Raw genomic sequence first — 27,597 nt, forward strand, 5'->3', positions numbered from 1 at the left:
AGGGACATATAGGTATTTAGTACTGATACATTTGTGACATAGGCGGTATTCAAATATACAGTACTGTTACCCCTAGATCCTGACAGAGTATATACATATGATGGGGAGGGGACTGTACATTAGGAGGGGGTGGGTGGGTGGGAGGGGAATATACATACGGCGGGGAGGGAATATATACATGCGGTGGGGAGGAGACTGTCTATTAGGAGGTGGTGGGGGTTTCGGGCATTTACGGTGGCCAGTTTCGAATTGCAGCCTCCCGTAGGTGCTCTTTAAGGGCGGTTTTGAATGTGGGCAGGGATTCACATTCCTTTACAGCTTTGGGTAGGGCGTTCCACATTGTTGTGGCATAATTGCGAAACGTGTTTAGTCCCTTGTTTGAGCCGAATCTGGGTTTAACATGATTTGTTGAGCTTCCTCTGGTGTAGTGGTTGTGGTATTCACTGACCTTTGGGAAGTATTTTGACATGTACATTGACGCCAAGAAGGAAGATAGCAAGAGAAAGCTGCTTATTTAATCTTATTCTTCGCGTAGGAACTCATCTAGACATTGATTTCATTCTTGATATTTGGTCGGGTATCAGTTCTAATTATTGTTCTAATAGCAGTGTATGCACATCATGTATTACTTTATGCACACAGCGACTTTTATTTTGTAAAGACGATCCGGAAGTGATTGTGCTACGCAACATGGGGAAATGATACGGGCCATTGTTACAGTTATTGTTGCTAGATTTGATCAAGTTGCTGTTAGTTAATAACAGGGACATTTAAAAACATTAGAGGATCCAGAGCAGAGTTTCAGTTGAGCTAAAAATCTGGAGGCCTGACGGCAGCTTGGCGTGTTGCTTTTGACTCTAATGTGTTTTCTGTCACGATGAGGACCGGTGAGTAACAACAACAAAATAGGTCTATGACGCGCGACGTGTGCCTGGGTTGTGGGGAACACCACTCAAATACCATGGCCGAGGACACTATGATAATGTTTGTTATTTACATGACATATTATACAAATTTGTGTAAACACAGGCTTCGCTCTCAAAGCCAATCAAAATGTACTGTACACTGTACATTGGAATATTGACAAAGCCATACGTGGTACTGGTAATTTACTGTACATTGGAGGGGGTTGGGTTTGGACATTTACAGGGGCCAGTTTCGAATTGCAGCCTCCTGTAGGTGCTCTTTGAGAGTGGTTTTGAAAGTGGGTAGTGATCATTCACATTCCTTTACAGCTGTGGGTAGGGCATTCCACATTGATGTGGCATAATTGCGACTTGCGAAATGTGTTTAGTTCATTTCAGCATGCGTTGTTCATGGGACGGGGTAGCACGGTGTGCAAGCTCACTGAGTATTAAAGATTTGAGCAGAAGCGCGTGCACGCGCTGCGAGAACGCGCTGCGCTCGACTCGGCTCGTTGTGTTTACCTGCCTCCCGGCGCTACCTCGCATTATCATAACAATAGCCGCTAGGCCGGTGTCTTCAACCACGTCCGCACATACAATGTATAAGTTAACAGTATCTGACTACCTGTCTTCATTCACCATCACAACTGCAAGGATGCCATCCAAGAAGAAGATGAGGACGAGTGCGACACTCGTTCAAAGCAAACTTAGTTTTGCTAAACCAGGGGTGGACGCCAGGAGCAGGAAGGCAAGTAACACTAACCTAACAGCAAAAGCATTTGAACAGCTTTAATTTTTTAATATAGGCTTTTGTCCAGATTGACTAGCTAGGTTATTTGCTAGCCCCTTTCGTGACTTTCGGTTTGCAAGCCTGTGGCTTTTGTGACCGGAGTCACTTGCCCACCCGCCCCGATCACCCAGTAGCGAAACGACCAAGCGTCGTCAAGGGGCTCGCGGTGTGTCAAGAATACATCAGATCTGAATTTCAAAGATACCCAGCGTACAATATGGGTCTAACACAGCTACACGATGGGGTCTGGAAGCTCGGAGTTGCTAATAAACAGTTTAAAACATTGTTACTCGACGAGTGGTATTTACAGACCGAACGTCCATCTCCGCCGTTGGTGTCACAGCGCATGCGCACCATGCCGCGTTCACGTTACTGGGAAGAAGCGGAAGAACCAGTTTCCGACTGGGAAAAACCATTCACGTCAGCCTCCTAGTGGTAATTCCTACTTCTTCTTCTTCTTCTTATTTGAATTTCCGGCAGAGTAGACGCATCGAGGCGTATTACTGCCCTCCGCAATTCTTTTTATGGGCTCTTCTTCTTCTCCTTCTTCTCCTTCTTCACCTTCTTTTTCTTCTTCTACTGGACCCCGTCATCAACTACATTGTCCATTGGAGTGCCTCTACTGCTGCTACTTCCTGTCTGAGCCCCCCTCCGCGGGACCCTCCTTGCCCCCTGCTATCTTATCCTGGGCCGCTTTGTCCCTCGCAGCCCTGTCCCTCGCAGCCCCCTCAGCCAACTCTTCACACACCTCCCTCCAGTCCAGACCTTCCAATCCCAGATGTTGAACCGCTATCCTAACAATCATCTTCACCATCTCTGTTCTACCCGTAACCTCTGCCATACCAGTAACTACCCCTGCCACGAAGGCCACAATACCTAATTTCTCCTCCCTTCCCCTGTCTCTTTCCACCTGCTCTACCCTCACTGCCAAATGCCCTCCTTCAACCCCCTGCACCCTTTCTTGGCTCCCCTGTCCTGCCCTGCTAACCGCCCCAGCATACGTCAACTTACCCTCCCTTCTCTCTCTCCGATCCGCGACCTGCTTCATCATCACCTCGCACCCCCGAAACGCTACACTGTGCTCCCCACCACAACTACAGCACCTCGGCTTCACTCCCTCTCCACATTTCCCATATTCATGTTCCCCGCCACACCTAGCGCACCTCATCCCCTTCATACACGTGGTAGCTATATGGCCAAACCCCTGGCACCTATAGCACCTAAGAGGATTATGAACAAATTCCCTAACCCTATACATCCTACGCCCTACTAATACCTCGCTAGGAACAACCCCACCCTCAAACGTAATCACTACCGTCCCCGTCACTGCCCTCTCCGCTCCCCTCTTCATCCTTGCTGCACTCTTAACTATGCCATTACGCCTGTCCTCCTTTAGCTCTTCCACCAGCTGCTCTACTGTAACCTCGACCGGTACCCCAACTATCACCCCCTTACATCCCCCCCCCCTCTTCTCCCCTACTCTCGCCACCTTACTTATACCCACCCCCCCAATGCTCTGCATCTGCCTAGCCACCTCCACCTGCCCCTCACTACCACACCCTACGGCCAGATTCCCATCCCACAAAACGTTCACGTACTTTACCTCTCCTAATTGCTCGGCAATGAGTTTGGGCCACTCGAGCCTACCTACTTTCCTCTCATCCCTCTCCCCCTCAAGCCTGACCACTATATGGATCACTTGCGCTTTTGCCACATCTTTTCCTGCACCCTCGTCTCCCGGACCACTTGAGCTATCGTCCCCCCCTTTCTTCCTCTTCCCCCCTTCTCCCCCCCTCTCCTCCCCCCTACTCTCACTATCCCCATCGCTGTCGTTCCTCTCCGTCCGCTTCTTCCTCTTCTTCCTCACCGTATCCCACCCCTCCTCCTCCCTCTCCCGTTCTTCCTCTTCCTTCTTCTTCTTCTTTACACCATCCGACTCCTTCCCTTTGTCTTCCACCATCTCCGAGGCCTCCTTCTCACTTCCCTCTCCGTTATCGGTCGTTAGCTCCATATCTGCCTGTTCCCTTTCGCTATCTTCCTCGCCCTTCTCACACCATTTACTTCCATCACACCATTTACTTCCATCACCATCCTCCCAATACCATCCCTACTAGGACATATGGGATTCTTTTATAGACCCCATATCTCCCACTTCGCGTCACGAATTGCGGAAGTATGGATGTGGGCGTTTCATCCATAGATATATATAGAGTCAAAGCGTGAAGGCTTCCTAGTTGTAGCAACCTATATCTATGGTAGCAACGAGATGTCCTCTGGTTCTTCCGCTTCTTCCCAGTAACGTGAACGCGGCATGGTGCGCATGCGCTGTGACACCAACGGCGGAGATGGACGTTCGGTCTGTAAATACCACTCGTCGAGTAACAATGTTTTAAACTGTTTATTAGCAACTCCGAGCTTCCAGACCCCATCGTGAAGCTGTGTTAGACCCATATTGTACGCTGGGTATCTTTGAAATTCAGATCTGATGTATTCTTGACACACCGCGAGCCCCTTGACGACGCTTGGTCGTTTCGCTACTGGGTGATCGGGGCGGGTGGGCAAGTGACTCCGGTCACAAAAGCCACAGGCTTGCAAACCGAAAGTCACGAAAGGGGCTAGTTATTTGCCTGTTTTGTTTCTCTTGAAAATAATCGTGGTTCATGATTGATGAGACATTCATCAACAGGACCATGAAACGGTGCCCACCACTTGTACAAAAAGTACCCTGCCACCATCACTGAATGAAACGAATAATGTAAGTGATTGATTGAAACGTTTATTAACAGATTGCAGAATGGTACAGTACAGCTCAATACATACAATTGTTAAGGGGATGCAGACCAGAGAAAGACTTTCGTCTTGTTTACATCAGGGTCCCCCATTTTCAATTCATCATATGACATACACAACATACAGATAGACAGTACTGCTACACCTACATCTATACATTTATGACATACCAGATTTGCAAATACAGTACTGTTTGATACAAAAAGTGTCCAGAAAAAGTGTATATACATTTGACGTAGAAACTGTACATTGGAGGAGGTTGGGTGGGTGGGTGGATGGATGGGGGGCTGTACATTGGAGGTGGGGGGGGGGGGGGGGACACACTGTACATTGGAATACTGACAAAGCCATACTTGGTAATTTACTGTTTTTTGAGTGTTTTTGAAAGTGGGTAGTGATTCACATTCCTTTACAGCTTTGGGTAGAGCGTTCCACATTGAATCCCTGATTCCCTGCCCCCCCCTTATCAAGTTTGGTGTGAACGATGGGCTGTGTCTGTGATTGCCATGGAATGCCATTCCATCCATAGAGGCCATTAGTGACAGTGTCATTGTCTTTCATATGCTGGGAATGATGTTCTCATGTTTTTTTCTGTCTTTGTTGTTTTTTCAGCAGGGAGATGGAATTGTTCAACCTGATTCCAGTACACTCACCGATACCTGACCTATGGTCAGACAAGATGTGGGAAGAACGACAGGCCAAATACCCGTGGCTGGATTGTAAAGATGGGAAGTTCGGCTGTAAAGTGTGCTCAGCCGCAGACGCTCAGAAAAGCAGAGGTCAACGATTTGCAGCAGAATGGACTAACTACGAGATCACACACAGTGGAACAGTAAAATCTGCTATGCTGATGAGTCTCAGGAGAAAGGTGTGGATCCACAACAACTCAAATGCGCATCTCCAAGCAGTACGTATTCTCAATGACGCAAAAAAACAGAGAATTGAGAAATCCACTGACACCATGCTCGTATCAGAACTGACGGCTACAAATAATGTTTTCCATTCTGTGTACTATTTAGCAGAGGGGGACAAGCCGTTTTCAGATAGTGTTGATCTGCTGGCTTTACTAGCGAGAACTGGGTCTGACACTGGCTTCAGCTTGCACTCAAGAGAGAGTGCAGCAAACATCACCACGCCAGGTACAGAAATGCACAAAAAATTTTGCAAACAAATCCAATCCATAGAAGGTAAAATTTCAGTTCTGATTGATGAGTCAACTACCCTTGCAGATAAAACTACACTGATTGTGTACCTCAAAACTGAAATTTACAAGCACCTGGACCCACAGTTCTTATTTTTAGATCTGATTGAACTTCCCAACCAAAAAGCAGAAACGATTATGCACCATCTGTTGAAATGCCTCAGTGAACATGGCTTTGATGATGCATATTTGAAGAAGCACTTGGTTGCATTTGCAAGTGATGGAGCCAGTGTCATGTTGGGACGCAAAGCTGGTATAGCTGCAAAACTGACTGAACTGTATCCTAACATATTGACCTGGCATTGCTTAAATCACCGGCTGGAACTTGCTGTAGGTGACACAGTTAATGATATCACAGCTATGAACCATTTCCAGATGTTTATGGATAAATTGTATACTGTGTACAGTAGATCACCACTAAACCGAGCGCAACTGAACGAGTGTGCAGCCGGCCTGGAAAAACAAGTGAGAAAAATTGGCTAGACACAAGATGGGTATCCAGTTCTTTCCGCACAGTGTCTGCAGTGTGGGATGGTTATGATGCACTTTGTGCTCACTTCAGCATGGCAATGACAGACAGGGGACGACAGAGCGCTGATAGGAAAACATATGAAGGTCTATTCAGGAAAATGACTTCATATCAGTTTTTGCTAGATTTAGCACTGCTGTACGACACCCTAAGTGAGTTAAGCATTCTTTCAGAAGCTCTGCAAAACCGCCAAATGACACTAACCTCTGCAGACAAACGTATGAGGCGTTGCATTAAATTCATTGATGTAATGGGAGAAAAACAAGGCAACAAAGTCCTTGAAGCTGAAACTGCAATAAAAGCAGGTAAATTTGGCACAGTTGATCTGACAGACAGACCGAAAATTTTTCCATCAACCGGAAACAGTTTATCAGAAGTCTGAGTGATAATCTAACTAATCGGTTGTTCACCACTGCATCTTTTAAGGGGTCATCATTAGTGGCACAGAAAGAGTTTGAAGCACAGTATGTTCAATTGCTTGCACAACTCCAAGTTGTTGAGTGTAAAAGCTGGCCAAAAGAAATGCCACTAGGATTTGGCGAGGTGGAAATAAGGCATCTGTGCAAAAGATTCAAGCTGCCCCTTAACAGTACTATTGATGGATTCAGGGACTTTGTTGAGAGCAATGGAGAAATGATACCCGATGAGCTTATTCCTTTATTGAATTGCACAAAAGTAATTCCATGTAGCACTGCAGAATGTGAAAGGGGATTCAGTGCCATGAATCAAATTATAATATCACCCCAACACGCACAAGGTTAATGATTTCACGGGTAGCATCTTTGATGTTCATTAAGATCAACGGGCCACCTCCAGAGATCTGTGTGCCAAAAAAAACTGTGCATGCGCGCGTGCGTCAATTTGCCACTGCACCACTGGACATGACAAATGCGTGTTTACAGTCTTACAGAGTCCATCAGACATCAAGACATAATCATGTTATTATTCAATGTGATTCACTGCTTAATCTTGTACTGACAGAAATGCAGATATATTATTCTGCTATCATAACAAGGCCAGCCAAAGAAAAATGTATTTGCCACGCGATCACATTGGAAGAATAATAATAAAATAAAAATACGAATTCGTTTTTGTTTGTAATCTACTGTGTAGGCTATGTGGTTGGAATATAGTGAATCAATGATGTAGACCATGCAAAACCATGAAAGCATGCTTTGACATAGGCCTTGCTGTTCATAATAATAACATGATGCTTAAATCTGTTGAATTAGCTAGACAAGAAACAAATCATGCAGTAATGACTAATGGGAACTAGGATATGTGTTCTAATATTTCCCTCTCTGTTTGTGTTTTTTCAGCAGGGAGATGAACAAACTGCTGGCAGTGGTGTTACACCACTGCCAGATACACAGCAGCTCCCACCACCACTGTATGATAAAAATGGTGATTTGAAGAAACGCAAACAGGCAAGTAACAGTATTGTTAGATTCACAACCTGCTGTGATTAAACTGTTACATTCCATTCCTAGAGGCAGCATCTAATGTTTTTGTTTTGTTTATTCAGCATGAAACGGGTCTACCTACAACAAGTACACAGTCACTGCCAGTGGATCGGCTGCCACGATCGCCACCACTCAATTCTGTAAGTAACAATAATGTCTTCAGAATAAGTATTTTACTGTAGTGTGGTCTCGTCTATGCATGCTGAGGTTGGAGATTGGGGGGCGGGGGGGTTGTTTGTACTCTTGACTAATTGTTCAGCAGATGGACCAGTCACACAACCTACTGTATACTCTGAATAAACTGTTACATTACTGTAACTGAGGGGTACAATTCCCTGACTGTATTGATAAGTATGGTATCATTAAACCACTACCGCTTTATGTACTTTAACTACTGGCCATACAGTACACGATATCTAAGTATGATGAACACTTTCCCACATATGAAATCAGGTCCACACAAAGGTAATAGTCAAATATTTAATATATAGCAAAAGGTACATATAATAGTTACTTATTACATTTATGATTTGAATTGAATGCTCTTGTAAGGCAAATGAGTACTCGTATGCAAATCAACACTGAATGTCCAATCTCTGGTTACGCAGGAAGCAAGTATACAACCTGGCTCTTAGGGAACTATAACGATGGCACTTAATGATTATAGCAGGATATACTGCAAAGGGTCCTGCCGGTTGTAAGCCAGTAGGGGGGGTAGGAGAGCCGTCGGCTGTATCCCGTCTGGTCAACGATTTCTAGGGAGAGTTCAGGTACAGAACACAGTGCCCGTAGAACCTTGATCCACAGATGAATACACTTGGGCTCTCTTGTAGATGATAGCTGTAGCTGTAGCTGTAGGTCCACAACGGAGAAGAAGCGAGGCGACCTCAGTCTGGTCTGAGCGCCGTCTCACCTTGGCTCCTCTCGGGGTAAATCCAACACTCACCGGTGTTGGCGATTATCCGCTCCACAAATCAAAGCAAATAGATATTCCATGCCGTATAGGGCTCAGCAGTCGTCGGGGTAGGTAATCCAATGTGCAGGTCCACTCGTCCTCGCCTAGAACTCCTCGGATGAAAGCACCACGTGTGGTCTGCCCAACCTGGTTAAGACTCTAGATAACGCGAGGAAGCGATGGGGGTGCTGCTCACTTTAGAACTCTAACCGCACGATGCACCATACATAGACTATTATTACTTAATAGAAATACGGTGCCAAACTCTGGCAATTCAGCTATTAATTCGCACGAGGTCTCACTGCTATTCTAAGGCCAAACAGGCCGTACTACACCGCACACGGTATCGTGGGGTGAGGCTTCACGTCTTGTTACTTAGTTGGGTAGAAGGGTAAAGGACTAAGAGGAATTCTACATTTCTTGCGCCATATTTATATGCACAGTGGACAAGTAGTGCCGCTCTGCTTTCGGTAGCCGTATTCCTGCGGAGCTGGGGCTAGTAAGGGCATGTCTCGTCGGTACCTTTGAACTTGAACGCCAGGGGCCGGTCCCTGGCGCCTGGTCCTTTTGTCCAATAAGAGAATGAACTATTATGGGCTGTAGTAGAATAAAGGGATATTCCGTGTATATGTACAAGGAATATACAAGGGATATCAAACGATATACAAATACTATTAAATATATATCCATAAATAAATATATATATTCGGTTTAATCTGATCCTTCACAACAGCCGCCCCCTAATTAGTCCCACCTAATTAGCTAAGCAGAGACAGATTAACCGCACTGTCCACTACTCAATGTCCGCTGTAAGGGTCAGTCAACTCACAAAGTCATAGGGTCATGGTCGTCATCAATAGTATCAGGGAGCCTTGGCAGTTCTATTAGCCTCGCCACGGGTCGGGTGTAAGTCCGCCCTTGGACGAGCACTTCAGCTGCTCGGACCTTTCCATCGGCACCGGTGATCACTTTGCTTACGCGGCCAGCCGGCCACATAGCTCTGGGTAGTGACTGGTCGATGATCATGACGACTGTTCCTTCTGTCAAATTGTCTCTCTCTTTTACCCACTTCTGGCGGGTCTGTAGAGACGGTAGGTAGTGGAGTAGGAAGCTGTTCCAAAACTTGTCAGCCAGTACTTGACTGTACCTCCACATTCTTCGGCCGTTCGCTTCTTCAGGCCTGTACATTGTCTGTGGTAGCGCGGGGTCCAGCCGCCCCATCAAGAGTGTGTTGGGGGTGACTGGGTCGACATCTGCTACATCACTTGAGACGTAACCGAGGGGCTTTGAGTTCAATACTCCCTCGATCTCCGTGAGGACTGTCATTAGGACTTCTTCCGCCACGGTCTGGGCCCCAAGCACGGCGTACAGGGCTGTCTTTATGGAACGTACTTCTCGTTCCCAGGTTCCACCGAAGTGAGGTGCGTTCGGGGGATTAAACTGGAAGTCAATCTGGGATGGAGCGAGGTGGGTCTTAAGTTCTGGGCCCATAGCTTGGAAGCTCTCTCTCAGCTCTCTTTCTCCGCCTTTGAAGTTTGTCCCCGTGATCAGACAACAATGTAGACGGTTTTCCTTTCCGTGATGTGAATCTTCGGAAGGCCATAAGGAATGAGTGTGCTCATGGTTGGGAGGAGTTCGATATGTATCGCTCTGGTGGTCATGCATTTGAATACAATACCCCACCGCTTCTCGGTTCCTCTTCCTCTCTTTATATACAGCGGGCCAAAACAGTCCATACCGGTGGAGTGAAAGGGCTTGTCGCCGAGTCGGAGGCGACAGGGAGGTAGGTCAGCCATCCGGGGTATACTGGGCTGCGCGCGCCACTTACGGCAGTCTAGACAGGTTCGCTGGAAGCGCCGCACTGCTTCTCTCCCTTGCAGTATCCAATAACGACGTCTGATCTCCGCGAAGACTCTCTCTGCCCCTGCGTGGTGCACATCCTCGTCGTATTTCTTTATGATCAGCTCTGTGACCTTGTGTCGGCTGTTCAAGACTATCGGGTACTTAACGTCATCCGGTAGGTCTGGGGCTCTCCGCAGACGACCACCCACTCTGATGAGATTATGGGCGTCGCTCTCCGGGGCTAGGTGGAGCAGTCTACTGTCTGATGGGACGGGCTTTGCTCCCTGTAGACAGGCTAGCTCATCGGGGAACGAGTCTCTCTGGGCTCGTTGTAGTAGAAGGAGTTCTGCTTCTTCGTAGTCAGCTGCTGAAATGTCAGTTGTGGGCTGAACCTCTGGGTGGTGCCACAGAAATGTCTTTAGCTGCGCACTCTCTAGGGTGAGGCAATCGTCTAGAACCGGGTCTGTGGGGACGAGTGTGTGTGTCAACCCACAGAACATAGGTTTCTTGTTCTCTGCCTCCTCTTTACTCGCCTCCCGTGGGGTGGGTGTAGGCCACTCTTCTTCGGGGAGCTTGAGGAACTCTGGCCCGTCACTGTAGAGGTTGTGACGGGTGAGGTCATCCAGCGACATTCCCCGGGTGATGACGTCAGCTGGGTTGTGTTTGGTGTCCACATACCGCCAGCTGGTTACTTCTGTTAACTCTTGAATCTCGGTGACTCTGACTCCCACGAAGACCTTGTATCTGCACGAATCAGACCGGATCCATGTGAGTACGGTCGTGGAGTCTGACCACAAGATTGTTCTTTGCACCGGGATGGTGAGTTCACGTTGGATTAACGTGGCGAGCTGCGCTCCTGCTAGGGCTGCGCAGAGCTCTAGACGCGGGATAGATTGTTGCTTGCGTGGGGCTATTCTTGAGCGAGCCAGGATGAAAGCAGTATGTATTTCTCCTCCCTCCTCTCGGGCACGCAAGTAAGCCACCGAACCGTAGGCTACTTCGGAGGCGTCGCTGAATACGCGCAGGTCGATCTTGCATGTCTCTGGCCTCACTGTGGGTGGGAAGTAGCTGCGGCGTATATTAACACCTGGGAGTGAGCGGAGTTCCGTCTCCCACTCTCTCCATGTGGATGCAAGGTGTTCGGGTATGGGATCGTCCCAGCCCTGGTCTTTGTCCCACAGCGCTCTTACAATCATCTTTGCCCTGGTGGTGTAAGGTAGAATACATCCCAACGGGTCATATTGTCTGGCGAGTGTTCTGTATACACTCCGTCTGGTGGTCGGTATTGCCGTCGACCATCCCTGCTCCTTGATCAGGGGTTTGTGTCTATAATGGAGCGAGTCTGTTTTGAAGCGCCAGACTAGTCCCAGTGTCATTTCTTGGGCTTCTCCCGGGATGGTCGCCATCCAGGTGTCGCTGCTCGCGGCCTTGTCCTCGGGGGAGAGGCGGCGCAGTACTTGCGGGTCGCTGCTGGCCCACTGCCTGAGATCAAAGCCGCCTTTGATCAGGGAGGCGCGGAGCTTGAGTAGGAGAGCCTCGGCTTCTTCTGGCGTCGAGACGCTTTGTAAACAGTTGTCCACGTAGAAACTATTTGTCACACTTTGTTGGACCTCTTCATCTGCTGCTGGGTCCTCTGCGACGTGCTTTTGCAGTGCAAACGTAGCACAGCATGGGCTGCATGTGGTTCCGAAAGGGAGGACTTCCCATTGATAGATGGCTGGGCGCTCATCTCCGATCCTCTCTCTCCATAGGAACCGCAGCAGGGGCTTGTCCTCCTCCACTAGTCTCACCTGCAGGAACATCCCTTTGATGTCGCCGCTGATAGCCACCTTGTCCTGGCGGAAGCGTAGTAGCACGCCTAGTAGGGAGGGGCCGAGTGTTGGGCCGGCCAAGAGTTCTTTATTCAGATTTTGTGATCCGATCTGGTAGCTGCAGTTAAACACAATGCGATCCTTGCCGTTGTGGTGGACCTTGTGGTGCGGCACGTACCATGATTCGGTCGTCTGATCGGCCTCTTTAATGTCAATTTTCTTTATGTGTCCCGCTGTGATTAATTTGGTAATCTCAGCGCGGTACACAGCTTCTTGAGCGGGGTCTTTGGCTAGGCGCCGCTCTGTGTTCAATAGATACCGCTCCGTCGCCTCTTTTGTAGCGCGAAAGGTGGGCATTCCCTCTCGCCTCAGGAGTGGAGTTGCGTATCTCATCACTCCGTTGACGTTGACTCTCTTTGTCCCGTGCTCGAGGAGGGCTATAGCGTAGATATCTTCCTTAGAACGAATGTCTTTCTTTTCGTTCTTAAAGGGCATTGTCTCTAGTGTCCATAGCCTCTCGACATGCTGCAGGAGTGTGGTGTCTCCTTCTGTCACTCTGGAGTGGAGGCAGTTAGTGGCTGCTGTTCGGTTAAGAGACTTAGCGAGGGGGCCTTGTAATGTCCATCCTAGGCGGGTCTCGACTGCTGCAGGACAGCCTCTGGGTCCTGTGTGGACCCGGTCTATCGGGACTATGAGGTCTGCATGGTCGGAGCCTATCAGCAGGGTCGGGGTGGCACCGTCTATGAGCGGGATAGGTAGTTGGCGCAGGTGCACATATTTCTCCATCAGCTTGGCGATGGGGTAGGTGTACTGCGATAGTCCTATTTCTTGGCTGGTGAAAGCATTGGTAATCCTGTACCGTCTCTCGGGCTGCCCGCTTGCTGCGATAGTGAAGGAGACATTCTCGCCCTTTATCGTCTTTAGATCTCGTCTTATTGTCCGAATAGTCATCTGGTTCTCGCTCCCCCGTAGCCCCAGCTGGGCCGCAGCGGACGCGAGGAGAAGGGTCTTCTCTGACCCGTCATCAAGGACGGCGTAAGTGTCCATGATCTTATCTTGGTAACTTAGTGTTACACGGACCACCTTTAAGAGCACCTGGGCGCCGCTGCTGCTAGCGGGGTCAATGTACATAACACTTGCCTTTGTGCTGCTGGATGGTACAGGCTTTCTTTTGTTACTGTCGTGTAGGACATCCAGATGGGCTCCGTCACACCGACTACACCTCTTCTTTAGGCGGCACTCGGCTGCCATGTGACTGCGCGCACATCGGTAACAGCGCCTGTTGGACTTTATCCAGTGACTTACTTCTTCAGCGGTCATCTTCTTGAACTGGTCACATTGTGACAACCAGTGTTCCTTCTCGCAGTACGGGCACACCATCTTCCACTTCTCTTTCATCGAGGGGGTACTGTGGTTCTTGCTGCTCGGTACTGATTCTGATTGGTGCATGACAGTCACCGATCTTCGGCCATCGTTTACTCTCCTAGGTCCCTCTCTGGAGCTTGGTGTGCTCCGCACGAACGTATCCAGCCGTAGGCTGCTGACTTCTCTCGCCAGGAAGTCGGCTAAATCTAGGAGGGATGGCTCGGGACCGTTAGGATCACGGTGGTCTCTTTGCCGCCTGAAGCGCTCCTGTCGGGCGGGCGGCAGCTTCTCTAAAATCCTCTCGACGTTCGAGTTTGCGTATAGTTCGTGCATACCCTTTTCTCGTTGCGCCCCCAGCATCCCTACCAGGGATTGTACTTTTATAGACAGGTCGTCTAGTGAGCGATTGTCTGTTGCTGGGGGTGGGCTGGTACTGGCAGGGTACCATGGCCCGCTGGTCCAGGTGCTATTCCTCGGGACTGGTTGTGCGTCATGCTCACCCGTGAATCGAGTCGGGGGTCTGTAGCGCAGAGCCGCGGGGGTATAGCCTGGGCTGTACTGGACCTCCTGGTCCTCTGGAGTAATGTGCTGCTGTCGGGCTTGACTCTCCTCTTCTCCCTCTTCTTCTTCTGCCAGGTCATCTAGATCCTGTAGTCGTTTATTTAGCCTCTCCGCGGTGTCCGCCGTTCCTTCCTTGTAGCTGGGTCTCACTTGGACCGGTCGGGGAAGGAGTTCGGAGGGGGGTGTAGACTCTCTCTGGCGGTCGGGCTCAGGGTCGCTTAATCGGTTAGGGGAGGGTGCCCTTGACGTGTGTCTTGACGAGGCCCTGGAACCCCTTGTGGAGGGAGGGGGTGTTGCCCTGGTGATCAGCTGCTCCATTAGCTGCGCTTGTAGTCTGTCGCGCTCTGCTTCGCGCTTGGTGAGATCTGCTTCTCTTTGGGCACCGGCAGCGGCGCGCTGGGCGTCGGCCCGGTCTCTTGCCATATTCTCTTCCGTCTGAAGGCGTCTCAGCTCCAGACGTATGTGCTCTTCTTCGCTCCGTTGCTGTATTTGGAGTCGATCGCGTTCACCCTGAAGTCGATCGCGTTCAGTAGAGGCTGTCAGGCTGGCGAAGAACGCCTGTGACAGCATCCTCTCCGCCTCGCTGGGGGAAGACGCTTGTAGAGGTGAGCCGCTCCTGGCTGTACCCGTTGGGGATGCGTTCTCCTGCGGGGAGTCCTGGAGCTCTATCTCCTCGGCGCTCTCCTCATCTTGTTCCGTGCAGAGTTCCGTCTCTGGAGGATTGTCTTCCTCCCGGAGCTCTGGGGGGACTACTTCTTCGGTCTTGGCGGGGGGTAAAGTCGTGTCAGTTCCCTCCTGGTCCCCACCGTGAGCTTGGTCAGTTATATTAGAACCCACTAGGGCCTCTGTGGTCGGGGTATCCTGGTTGATAGGGTCGGACATAATTTTACTTTCTACTTTTACCGCGTTTACTGTTTGTAGAAGGCTAGGTAGTTTGCTGACAGCGTAATCCTCTAAGTACTGAGGTGGCTGTCGTCTACGTTGCGGGCGTTCTACTTTAGGAGGACCGTTTCGTGGAGTGTTCATCATAGGCCATTTCAATATTAATACCACTATATTAATATTACACTAATTACCCTCCGGCTCGAAGGACCAATTGTAACTGAGGGGTACAATTCCCTGACTGTATTGATAAGTATGGTATCATTAAACCACTACCGCTTTATGTACTTTAACTACTGGCCATACAGTACACGATATCTAAGTATGATGAACACTTTCCCACATATGAAATCAGGTCCACACAAAGGTAATAGTCAAATATTTAATATATAGCAAAAGGTACATATAATAGTTACTTATTACATTTATGATTTGAATTGAATGCTCTTGTAAGGCAAATGAGTACTCGTATGCAAATCAACACTGAATGTCCAATCTCTGGTTACGCAGGAAGCAAGTATACAACCTGGCTCTTAGGGAACTATAACGATGGCACTTAATGATTATAGCAGGATATACTGCAAAGGGTCCTGCCGGTTGTAAGCCAGTAGGGGGGGTAGGAGAGCCGTCGGCTGTATCCCGTCTGGTCAACGATTTCTAGGGAGAGTTCAGGTACAGAACACAGTGCCCGTAGAACCTTGATCCACAGATGAATACACTTGGGCTCTCTTGTAGACGATAGCTGTAGCTGTAGCTGTAGGTCCACAACGGAGAAGAAGCGAGGCGACCTCAGTCTGGTCTGAGCGCCGTCTCACCTTGGCTCCTCTCGGGGTAAATCCAACACTCACCGGTGTTGGCGATTATCCGCTCCACAAATCAAAGCACCAAAGCAAATAGATATTCCATGCCGTATAGGGCTCAGCAGTCGTCGGGGTAGGTAATCCAATGTGCAGGTCCACTCGTCCTCGCCTAGAACTCCTCGGATGAAAGCACCACGTGTGGTCTGCCCAACCTGGTTAAGACTCTAGATAACGCGAGGAAGCGATGGGGGTGCTGCTCACTTTAGAACTCTAACCGCACGATGCACCATACATAATAGACTATTATTACTTAATAGAAATACGGTGCCAAACTCTGGCAATTCAGCTATTAATTCGCACGAGGTCTCACTGCTATTCTAAGGCCAAACAGGCCGTACTACACCGCACGCGGTATCGTGGGGTGAGGCTTCACGTCTTGTTACTTAGTTGGGTAGAAGGGTAAAGGACTAAGAGGAATTCTACATTTCTTGCGCCATATTTATATGCACAGTGGACAAGTAGTGCCGCTCTGCTTTCGGTAGCCGTATTCCTGCGCGGAGCTGGGGCTAGTAAGGGCATGTCTCGTCGGTACCTTTGAACTTGAACGCCAGGGGCCGGTCCCTGGCGCCTGGTCCTTTTGTCCAATAAGAGAATGAACTATTATGGGCTGTAGTAGAATAAAGGGATATTCCGTGTATATGTACAAGGAATATACAAGGGATATCAAACGATATACAAATACTATTAAATATATATCCATAAATAAATATATATATTCGGTTTAATCTGATCCTTCACAACAATTACATTCCTAGAGGCAGCATCTAATGTTTTTGTTTTGTTTTGTTTATTCAGCATGAAACGGGTCTACCTGCAACAAGTACACAGTCACTGCCAGTGGATCGGCTGCCACGATCGCCACCACTCAATTCTGTAAGTAACAATAATGTCTTCAGAATAAGTATTTTACTGTAGTGTGGTCTCGTCTAGGCATGCTGAGGTTGGAGAGTGGGGGGCGGGGGGGTTGTTTGTACTCTTGACTAATTGTTCAGCAGATGGACCAGTCACACAACCTACTGTATACTCTGAATAAACTGTTACATTACATTCCTAGAGGCAGCATCTAATGTTTTTGTTTTGTTTTGTTTATTCAGCATGAAACGGGTCTACCTACAACAAGTACACAGTCACTGCCAGTGGATTGGCTGCCACGATCGCCACCACTGTATGATAAAAATGGTGATTTGATTTTTTTCCCCTTCTCAAAATAAGTTCACGTAAACACAAGTTGTCTGATTATTTTAAGTTTGTGTAAAACTATTTCTTTAATTGAATTAACTTAAACTAGAAAATTAAATACAAACTAAATGTAACAACAATTACATTTAAAACATTGTTTTTTTCACCATATCTGTTGACAATATAATTTCTTTATATATTGAAGGCTACATATTTTATTGCACTGTAAAATATATATATAACAATTGTATTGCATTGCACTATTTTACTGTAAAGTAATAGTGTCTTATTTATGTTTGAACACTAGGGGGCTCACCGCCTCCATTATGGCCATAATCCCATGCATCTGTATGAGGATACATTTTCCTACGTGTCTCACCGTTTGGAATTGACAACTGTTTTGATTTAACCCTTCATTCACCATCATTCACCTTTGGACAACAATACACTCTGTAAACAGCAGCAACTTGGGACATTCCATATTTACATCACAAACTTTGGGACTGAGTAGATAATTAATTAATCTTCTCTTTATTTTTATTATTTATATTAAAACTGAATCAAACCATAAACAAGGTTGCCTGTTGGGATGTTAGATCCTAATGTGAAAAACTGATTTTATATGTCTGCACTTTATGTGCTCATTTTATGCCTGTCTTTCTTCTGTTGTGAAGCACTTTGAGCTGCAGTTTCTGTATGAAAGGCTATACAAACAAAGTGTATTATTATACATGTGCGCGAGGGAACATATGCGCATGCGCGCGGGACCGCGCGTGCGCGCGGCGTCATTATCTTGATGACCCTGGGACCCTGATGTAAACAAGACGAAAGTCTTTCTCTGGTCTGCATCCCCTTAACAATTGTATGTATTGAGCTGTACTGTACTGTACCCATTCTGCAATCTGTTAATAAAGTTTTCAATCAATCAATCAATCCCTTGTTTGAGCCGAATCTGGGTTTAACATGATTTGTGGAGCTGGTGTTGTGATCGTGGTATTCACTGACCTTTGGGAAGTATTTTGACATGTACATGGGTACCTTGGTCGTGTAGTGATTGATTGATTGATTGAAAACGTTATTAACAGATTGCAGAATGGGTACAATACAGTACAGCTCAATACACACAATTTGGGTACCTTGGTCGTGTAGTGTATCTTGTAGACCAAGCCCAATGGCCCATTGCAAGTTGCTGTAATCTGTCGTCTACTCTAAGCCAGTGGTTCCCAAAGTCGGGGTCGTGACCCAAAGGTGCCGCAAGATGATAAAAAAAAAATCAATTTTTTTTTGTCAGGCCACTGAACTTAGATGCAGGCCAGGACAGTGTTTCTAGTTGTATTCTAAAATTCTATTATATTGTATTCTAAAATGTGACTATATGGTTTTATATTAACTTAATAAATAAACAAAATCGACTTATTTCAACGAACATTTCAAACTAAATAACAGATTATGCACATAAAACGCTGAAAACAACCGAAGCAACAATAGTATTTTAATGAGGCTATTATTATTATCATTATTATTTTGCAACAAGTTAGCCCTCTCATAAATAGCACATATAAATGAATAACTAACTTGAACTAACTTAATAGGATTGAAGTGATATTTGGCTTAAAAAATCGGTTATCGGTTAAAAAAAAAGAAAGCCTGACGATGTGCATTGGGCCGCAGCTCTCTGACGCCTTATTTTCTGGGTCCCGGCCTGAAAAGTTTGGGAACCCCTGCTCTAAGCCATCCTAGGTTGTCAAAGTGGGCAGGGGTGAGGTGGGTTCTAGGAGTCAGGTCAAGCAGTAGTCTGAGTTTGTTTTGAGATGTTTGTAATTTTGTTTTTAGCGCCTTTGAGGTGCTTTGGTACCATGAGGTGCAAGCATAGTCGTAGTACCCTTGAATGAGTGCTCCTGCCAGAGTCTTCAGGGTATTCTTGTTTACCAGAGAGGAGATCCGGTACAAGAATCGAGTTCGTTGGTTGACTTTTTTTATTACATTGGTTGCCATTTTGTCACAGGAAAGATTAGCCTCTAGGATGGAACCCAGGTAGGTAATTTCATCTTTCCTTGTCACAATATTGTCACCCACTGTAACTGAGAAGCCGTCGGCCTTGCTGAGTTTGTTATTTGAACCGAAGAGAATGGACTCTGTTTTGACCATGTGTAATAATAGTTTGTTATCAGCGAGCCATATGCAGATTTTGCCTAGTTCCGAGCTGAGGGTTTTTTCAACCTGTAACTTGTTCTTGTCAGAGACCAGCAGGGCTGAGTCGTCCGCAATATGTCATCAGGCATAACGTCTGGTACATGTTCTGTTTCAGACAGACCTGATTATACTACTAGTATAGAGTAGACCAGTCCTGAGTGACAACAGGCCTTTTACAACTACTACTACTACTACTACTACTACTACTACTACTACTACTACTACTACTACTACTACTACTACTATGATTTAAGCAAATTTTGGTAAAACTCAGTCATTCAGTGGATCCACAAGATCAGTCTCCCATCACTGCCAATGATGCAGCTTCATACCTGATAACGTCACAAGTATTTCACACACATACACTGTATTTGTTGCGCTGGTTTCTGGCTTTAACACTTTAACTGCCAGAAGACGAGTTTAGGCGTCCTTCCCCGCCATGCTCAAGTTGCCGAAGACGCCGTAACTCGTCTTTGATATCAATATTTAAAATCTGTGATCGGATTCATATTTCCCATCCGCTGGCCTGAGACCCACCAAAAAGCCCCACTGAACCCTCTAGCGGTTCAAGAGCGCCATCTGGTGGCCGATCGGCGCAATCGCCTAACAGGAAGTTACTTGGACGATGTGCTGTTCACCCATATTACTTCCGGGCACTCGGTATAGGTTCCGGCACTCTAGCTCGTCACAATACATAGCGATCCGTTGCCAATAACTCGATAAACAACATGATTTGGACGTATATACTATTATACAAGCTGGAAATGGACCGGATATTTTTACATCCCATAATGGAAAACTGTCTACCCCACGCTGATCGCCCAACGGCCCGCGGAGACTGGGGTGAGTTTTAGCGTGTAATATTTCCGTGTTCGACACTAACTGCTATGATGAACATTTTACCCACATTAGATGAATGGTATAACGCTGCCCACGGAATTATAAACGCCCCCTCGCCCATCCGGTCAACATCAGATGACGTGTAGTAACTTCCAGAAGTCCGTCCAGTTGGATTTTTTTTATATCGCGCCGATTGCTATCAAACTGTATTTGATCATCAATATAATGCATTTGGGGCTATAAATCTCGTTCTGGAGAAAGCTGCAGAAAGAGATGAAAACATACTTATACTTTAGATCATATTTTAGTATGAATATGTGAATGAAAAAGTTTAACGTTCATACACCCTGAACAATACATATAGGACATTGAATGGGCCCTAATAATGGCAATTTAGCAATAGAATTTAAAAAGTTATAGCCCTGCAAAGAAGGGGAACTTCTCCATAGACAAATAGAGCTGGCAACCTATGGTATATCATGAATTTAGCCTTAGGCAATCAAAGTGTTAAGGAAAGAGTTGTTTATGTCACTCATTTGGATTGGACTGGTTACTTACTCATTATAATCCTTTTTGATTGACAAGCTAAAAGCAATAGGTTTTGATAGTTTATCAGTGAGCTGGATGCAATCCTACCTGGAGGGGAGAGAACAGATGGAGGTCAACGGTACATTACCCCCCTCCCAGTGAGCTGTGGTGTTCCACAAGGAAGCATACTAGGACCGTTACTGTTACTAATTTATGCAAATGACATGTCGTCAGCTTGTGACTGCAACTTGTTCCTGTTCGCGGATGACTCAGCCCTGCTGGTCTCTGACAAGGACAAGTTGCAGGTAGAAAAAGCCCTCAGCTCGGAACTTGGCAGAATCTGCACCTGGCTCGCAGATAACAAACTCTTCGGATCAAGTCCATTCTCTTCGGATCAAATAACAAACTCAGCAAGACAAACAGCTTCTCTGTTACAGTGGGTGACAATATTGTCACAAGGAAAGATGAAATTACATACCTGGGGTCCATCCTAGAGGTAAATCTTTCCTGTGACAAAATGGCAAACGATGTAATAAAAAAAGTCAACCAACGAACAAGATTCTTGTACCAGATCTCCTCTTTGGTAAACAAGAATACCCTGAAGACTCTAGCAGGAGCACTCATTCAAGGGTACTATGACTAGGCTTGCACCTCATGGTACTAAAGCACCTCAAAGGCACTAAAAACAAGACTACAAACATCACAAAACAAACTGACTGCTGCTTGACCTTACTCCTAAAACACCTCACCCCAGCCTATTTTGACAACCTAGGATGGCTTAGAGTAGACGACAGAGTACAGCAACTTGCAATGGGCCTGGTCTACAAGATACACTACACCACTAAGGTAACCATGTACATGTCGAGGTACTTCCCAAAGGTCAGTGAATACCACGACCACAACACCAGAGGGAGTTCCACAAATCATGTGCAACCCAGATTTGGCTCAAACAAGGGACTAAACACGTTTCGCAATATGCCACATCAATGACAGTGGAACGCCCTACCCACAGCCATAAAACATTTTGAATACCTATTCCCTACCCACCTTCAAAACTGCAATTCGAAACTGGCCCCCATAAATGTCCGAACACCCTCCCACCCACCCCCTCCTAATGTACATTTCCCTCCCCCTAGTATTTACTATACTGTATATTTACATATCTTGTATGTCACAAATGTCAAAAATCAATCACTTGCCACTGCCAGTCTGGCTCAATGGAGGCATTAATTACATGTTAATATAGCAGATGCCACCAAAGGGTTTTACATCTTGGAGCCCTAAATGCACAGGCCAAGGGTATTGTTGGAGAATAATAGCTAATATACTGTACAGCAGGCGGTCTAAACCTCTTGATGTAGAATGCCAAAGTTGTGTACTTGTTGTACACAATTTGTTAGTCACTTTGGATAAAATTGTCAGCTATATTACTATTACAGACGGTATGTAAATGTAAATGCAAAGGGCAGAAATGTAACATGGGTGATGGGATACAGGCTAAAAAAAATAAAACTGTTCTCAACACAAAAAATCCAATATATTTTTATTTACATTTGTTAGTTTTACAACAGTTTTCAATTAACAGAGTTTTTCCCCCCATTTCCCCCTCCCTCCCCCCTCCTTCGAGACAGGTATATTAGGATATGTAGACTGTAAGCATCTAACCTCTTTATCCGAGGAGAACAGTAAAAAAAAAAAAAAAAAACAGTGACAATAATGCAGTTTACAATTTTTTCAAATATAACAGACCCCCTCCCCTGTTCTCAACTAAATGAACTCAAGGCGACTAATTTGGTTGAATAATGACATTTATCATCGGCCAGTTTATTGGCGGATATTTAATCTTTGTGTAGCCGTCCTTCCAGAGCAGTCACCCAAGGGGCAGAACAGTCGTACAAGCCAGGGAAGACCCAAACAGACATGTAGGACTGACCAGAATACTTCCAAGCTTCAGTCACTGCCATGGTTATCCAGGACAAAATCACTTTATTAACCCTTTCTCCACCGATGACGTTTTAAGACGTCATTCCTCGCCATGCGTAATCTGCCAATGACGTTTTACAGCGTCTTTGAGATAAATATTTCAAATTTCTGTCATGGTATTCATATTTCACCCACGGATCCTTGACTGGTGCTGTAGGACTCTGCTCAACTCTCCAACGCTTCAATACTGCCACCTGGTGGCTGATCGGCGAGTTGCAACCGGATGTTGATAATTGTGACGCTGGTGTGTCTCCCTATTCCCTCCGGCCACTCGCTATCGCTCGCGGGACTCCATCTTGACACACTGAATAATCGATCCGTTGCCATAACTCAATAAACAACATTATTTGGACGTATATAGTATTATACAACCTGGAAATGGATCGCATAGATCAACATCCCATAATAGCAATCTTTTTGCTCCACGCTCATCACCCAACGGTAAGAGGAGACTGGGGTGAGTTTCAGCGTTTTTGATTATTATTATCCATACAAACTGTTCTGATCTATATATCACCCATACTACATGAATGATTTAACGTCGGCCACGGACTTATAAACGACCCCCCCCCCCCCCCCCCCCCTCCGGTCAACCGCGCATGATGAGTCATAACGTCTGGGACCTTGTACAGTTGACATTTTTTATCTGGCATCAATTGGTATCAAACTGCATTTGATGATCTAATATAGCATTTATGGCTATAGCTCACGTTCTATGAAATACTGCAGAAAACGATAAAAACATATTTATACTCTAGACCGTATTTTTGTATGAATGAAAAAGTAAAACGTTCCTACATCCTGAACGATAGCTAATCGATGTTGAATGGGCCATAGTAATGTCAATTTAGCAATACAATTTAAAAAGTTATAGCCCTGCAAAGTAGGTGAACATCTCCATAGACAAATAGAGCTGGCAGACTGGCTACAAGGATGGATATAAGGGAATCGAAAACCGGTTCCCGCTGGGAACCGGTTCCTAATTGGCCGATGCCTGGAACCGTGTGCCTCCCGTGACTTTCGATTCCCTTATCGCTGCCAGGTTTTCAAAACAACGTTAGCGTTAGCATGTAGCCATGGCAGACTTATTTGATTCCTTAAGGGCTCGAAATTGCCTGGATTTTGGTAATATGCTCCCGAAATGCTCCCGCTGTTTGGCTACTTCTATGTGCAGTGAAAACTACTTGAATGCTTTAGAACCTAGTCATTGATTTAGGTCAGGGTGAGCTAAAATTAGCCGCGGAGCTAACGCTATCTAGCGTGAGCTAACGCTACTTAATCAAGCTCACAAAGAGAGATAAACAGCTGACAGCGGATAGTACAGGTACAAATACAATAAAACAGCAGGTGGGGGCTGTTGTGTAAACCTTGTACTCTTTAGTTCACATATAATAAGAGCTGCAGTGTTTATTTACAAGTCTACACTGTAAGCCAGGAAGTACCATGGTGGTGCAACATACAAATGTGTCCGTGTAGCAACACAAGCTAATACCTTAAAGGACAGGGGCCCGGGGAGGGAGCTCTGTCTCTGTGTGTGTGTGTGTGTGTGTGTGTGTGAGACAGAAGTCGGAGGAATAACAACCTGTTATTCAATAGATTAAATTAGTTTAAGAATAAAAAAATAAATACATTTTAAGAGAATCTCAAATACATTATTTTATTTAAGTGTAGGCTATAGTTAATGTTTTATTTTTTACAGTTTTTGTATTTTTCTGACATGGGGGCTCAACAATAAATGACAATCAGAAATGTCAAGTTGCATGTTGTTATTCTAACCAGCTTAGACCCCTACGCTCTGCATCTTCTGGCCGCCTCAGACCTACTCCTATCCAAGCTCCGGGAGGGTCATCAAAGAGAAGTCGCCTATTCTCAGTCCTTGCCCCACAATGGTGGAATGAACTACCCACCCCAGTTAGGACAGCCGAATCACGTCCAATCTTTCGCCGTCGACTAAAGATGCACTTCTTCAACCATTATCTGAATAAAAAAAAATATATCTAACCCTAACTAACCGTACTGTCATGCACTTGTCCTAATCTAACCTACACTGTAGCACTCAACACTTTGATGAACATTGTTGCTCAGCTGATAGAGTTGTGCCCTTCCTGATGGCTTGTCGTACAGAACTTGTAAGTCGCTTTGGATAAAAGCATCAGCTAAATGACTAAATGTAAATGTAGTTCTGTTGCATTTCCAATTTATTTATGTAAATTATAAATTGATCAGGTATCGATAAGGGTATCGATAAAGAATCGAATCGATAAGCAGAATCGATAATGGAATCGTATCGATAAAATATTAGCCAACATCAGCATAATAAATGGCTTATAGCAACAACAACAACAATAATAATAATAATAATAATAATAATAGCTAACTAATAATATTAAATCATTCAGCGCCATTCACGAGAAAACTCTGGTTTTAATCGTTATTTCTTTTGTTAGCCATATCCATTCATTTTTCATCCATCCAGCCTGATGTTATCATTGGGAATGGGTCTGAGCTCGCAAAAGGGCAAATACCGCCGCCTACGGTATTGCACTCTATTAGAAATGGTGTAGTTTATTTTCTGGGCTGATCTGAGCCGTGCGGGCAGGGTTTAAATAATCCAGCATGACTAGCGTTTACAACGTGCAATGCCGGGCAATGTGGGACGGACCTCCACAAGCAGTATTTGGAATGGCGATCAGATAATTGGATTATTTCTTTTGCATTACATCAGAGACCAGGTAAGGACTCTATATAAAATCTTGCGTTGATCTGATATTTCTTTCTACCGCGATCGAAGCTGTGTGTGTGGCTGTTTACCGTTGAGAGCAGGAGGTGGCGAGGGGAGCGCCGCGCTATGAGGGCCATTTCATGTATGCACGAGGAAGGATAATAATGATAACCTAGCGTTGATTTCAGGAAGATTCGATAATCAGGCAAAAAATGACAACGTGTTTAGTGTATTCCACTAAAGGGCTATTATCGCGTCTTTTCCTGGGATTACTAAGAATCACAAACTATACTCATATTCAAAACGGTATAAAACGGAAATGTTTTGTGCATGTTGACTGGCAGCAACTCACTGACAATCGACGGTTGTATTAGACCTATAGCTATAATATAAGATATATTTTAAGCACTCGCAAATCTCACAGTCTCCCCATTGATTAAAGCGATGGCGTTCTAGCGCCCCCTGGCTCATTAACACATTGAGTGCCACGCCCCTTCCGTGCCGCCCATTAACCCCATGTAAACGTAGTTGTAGTTTGTAGAACTAAACCTATATTTTATAGTATCGCTATGGGTCTAATAACGCCCTCGAGTCTCATTGAGGTGCTTCTGGTCAACGTGCAAAAAACAGATTTTTTTTTCATCCGTACATTTCCATTTTATACCGTTTTGAATATGAACATAGTTTGGCCGCTTCTGAGCAATTCCAGGGAAAAGACACGAAAACAGCGTTTTTGTGTAATACAATAAACACGTTGTCATTTTTCGCCTGATTATCGGATCTTCCTGAAATCAACGCTAGATCATCACTATTATGCTTTGTCATGCATGCAATGTGGCTTAGACCGGCGCCCCCCCCCCCCCCTCTCCTGCAACCCAACGGCAGAACAGCTAGACACATAAACACATATAGCTTCAATCGCAGTAGAAATAAATATCAGATCAACGCAAGCTTTCATATATGGTGTCCTTACCTGGTCTCTGAAGTAATGGGAAAAAAAGAATCCAATAATCTCATGGCCATTCCAGTTATCCACAGCGATCGTGCCTCCGACGTTATTGGGCATTGCTCTTCAACGGGCGGGCGGGGTCAGTTGTCCAAGCCATCCCTAGAAGCATGTGTTTTTCCCGGAGCGTTTAGGACCCGCCCCCACACCGCAGCTCAGTATAGAAAATAAACAAACCCGTTTCTAATCGGGTGCATTACTGGCCGAAGGCGTTAGAGGGCGGTATAATACCGTTGCCAGCTCAGACACACTCAGAACAGTATGCACAAGGTGCCCCGCTGAATTATGAATCGATATAGATAATAAAATAAATACCGTGAGTCCGTGACAGAAACGTAGATCTACGTTTCCGGCACTCAACGATTGGACGACAGAAACGTAGTTCTACATGAAAGGCACTGAAAGTGTTAAGCGATGGTGCTGAATGAGTTAATAATAAGAATCCCTCTTCATTTTGAAACTAGTTATTCTCAACAATTCAGTCATGAGCACTTTCAGAAAATATCCCACATACTGGAAAATTAAAGTACTGGAAAACTAGTAATTAGAATAATTAGAATGACAAAATAGCACAAAATAAGTGTCTGTACTATGGAATGTGTCAAAAGAAAAACAAAAATAAAGGAAAATACACAATGTAATTCAAATAACAAAAGAAAACTACATGAACCAAGATGCCTATTTGATATCATGGTGTTTCACAGGAGGTCTTTCCACTTGGGAATGATTGTATAGCTTGATTAATTTCTTCTATGGTGAAACTGGAGCCCAGGACAGCCACAATGTCTACTATATGTGTGTTCAAGTGCAGTTGATTCCACCCCTGAGCCCTCCTAGTCATCTGTTAGATTAAAGTCATCCGGTCTGGACATGAGATCACTTAGCTACAAATCTCATTATTGAACCACAGTCTACTATTCCAGTTTAATTAGTCTTTGGATTGATTTTGACTGCAGTCTCTGTTGATTTGCAGACCTTAATCTCCCGCTGTCGTCCATGCGTCTCCTGGTTACACCAGTACGCCTGAAGTCTGCATATATGTGGCAGGTGGCCTGGCAGCGCTGTGTAGACCAGTATGGAAAACTGGCAGAGTTCATCAGTTTGGTGACAGAGATGGTTCCAGAGCTTCTGAGTTTCAGGCAGAGAGCTCAGCTCATCCTTGGACTGAGAGCACGGGTAAGACAACAGAGGG

The 27,597-nt window shown here is 45.8% G+C and overlaps 1 protein-coding gene across 3 annotated transcripts in view; it reads left to right on the forward strand.

Moving 5' to 3' along the window:
- Positions 1-4,419: 4,419 nt before the first annotated feature.
- Positions 4,420-27,597, forward strand: part of LOC311241763 (uncharacterized protein) — an 85,399-nt gene continuing 62,221 nt past the window's right edge. For 2 of the 3 annotated variants that reach the window (XM_084330667.1, XM_084330670.1), the window contains exons 1-7: positions 4,420-4,450; positions 5,098-5,392; positions 7,535-7,642; positions 7,741-7,818; positions 16,750-16,827; positions 17,049-17,133; positions 27,379-27,581. In XM_084330667.1, the coding sequence (XP_084186793.1) occupies positions 4,437-4,450; positions 5,098-5,392; positions 7,535-7,642; positions 7,741-7,818; positions 16,750-16,827; positions 17,049-17,133; positions 27,379-27,581 (861 nt within the window). In that variant the 5' untranslated portion in view covers positions 4,420-4,436. The remainder of the gene's footprint in view (positions 4,451-5,097; positions 5,393-7,534; positions 7,643-7,740; positions 7,819-16,749; positions 16,828-17,048; positions 17,134-27,378; positions 27,582-27,597) is intronic. The other variant, XM_084330668.1, reaches the window with a different exon arrangement.

The sequence above is a fragment of the Notolepis coatsorum genome (assembly GCF_963971535.1).
Source record: "Notolepis coatsorum genome assembly, chromosome: 15".
NCBI classification, from domain to species: Eukaryota; Metazoa; Chordata; class Actinopteri; order Aulopiformes; family Paralepididae; genus Notolepis; species Notolepis coatsorum.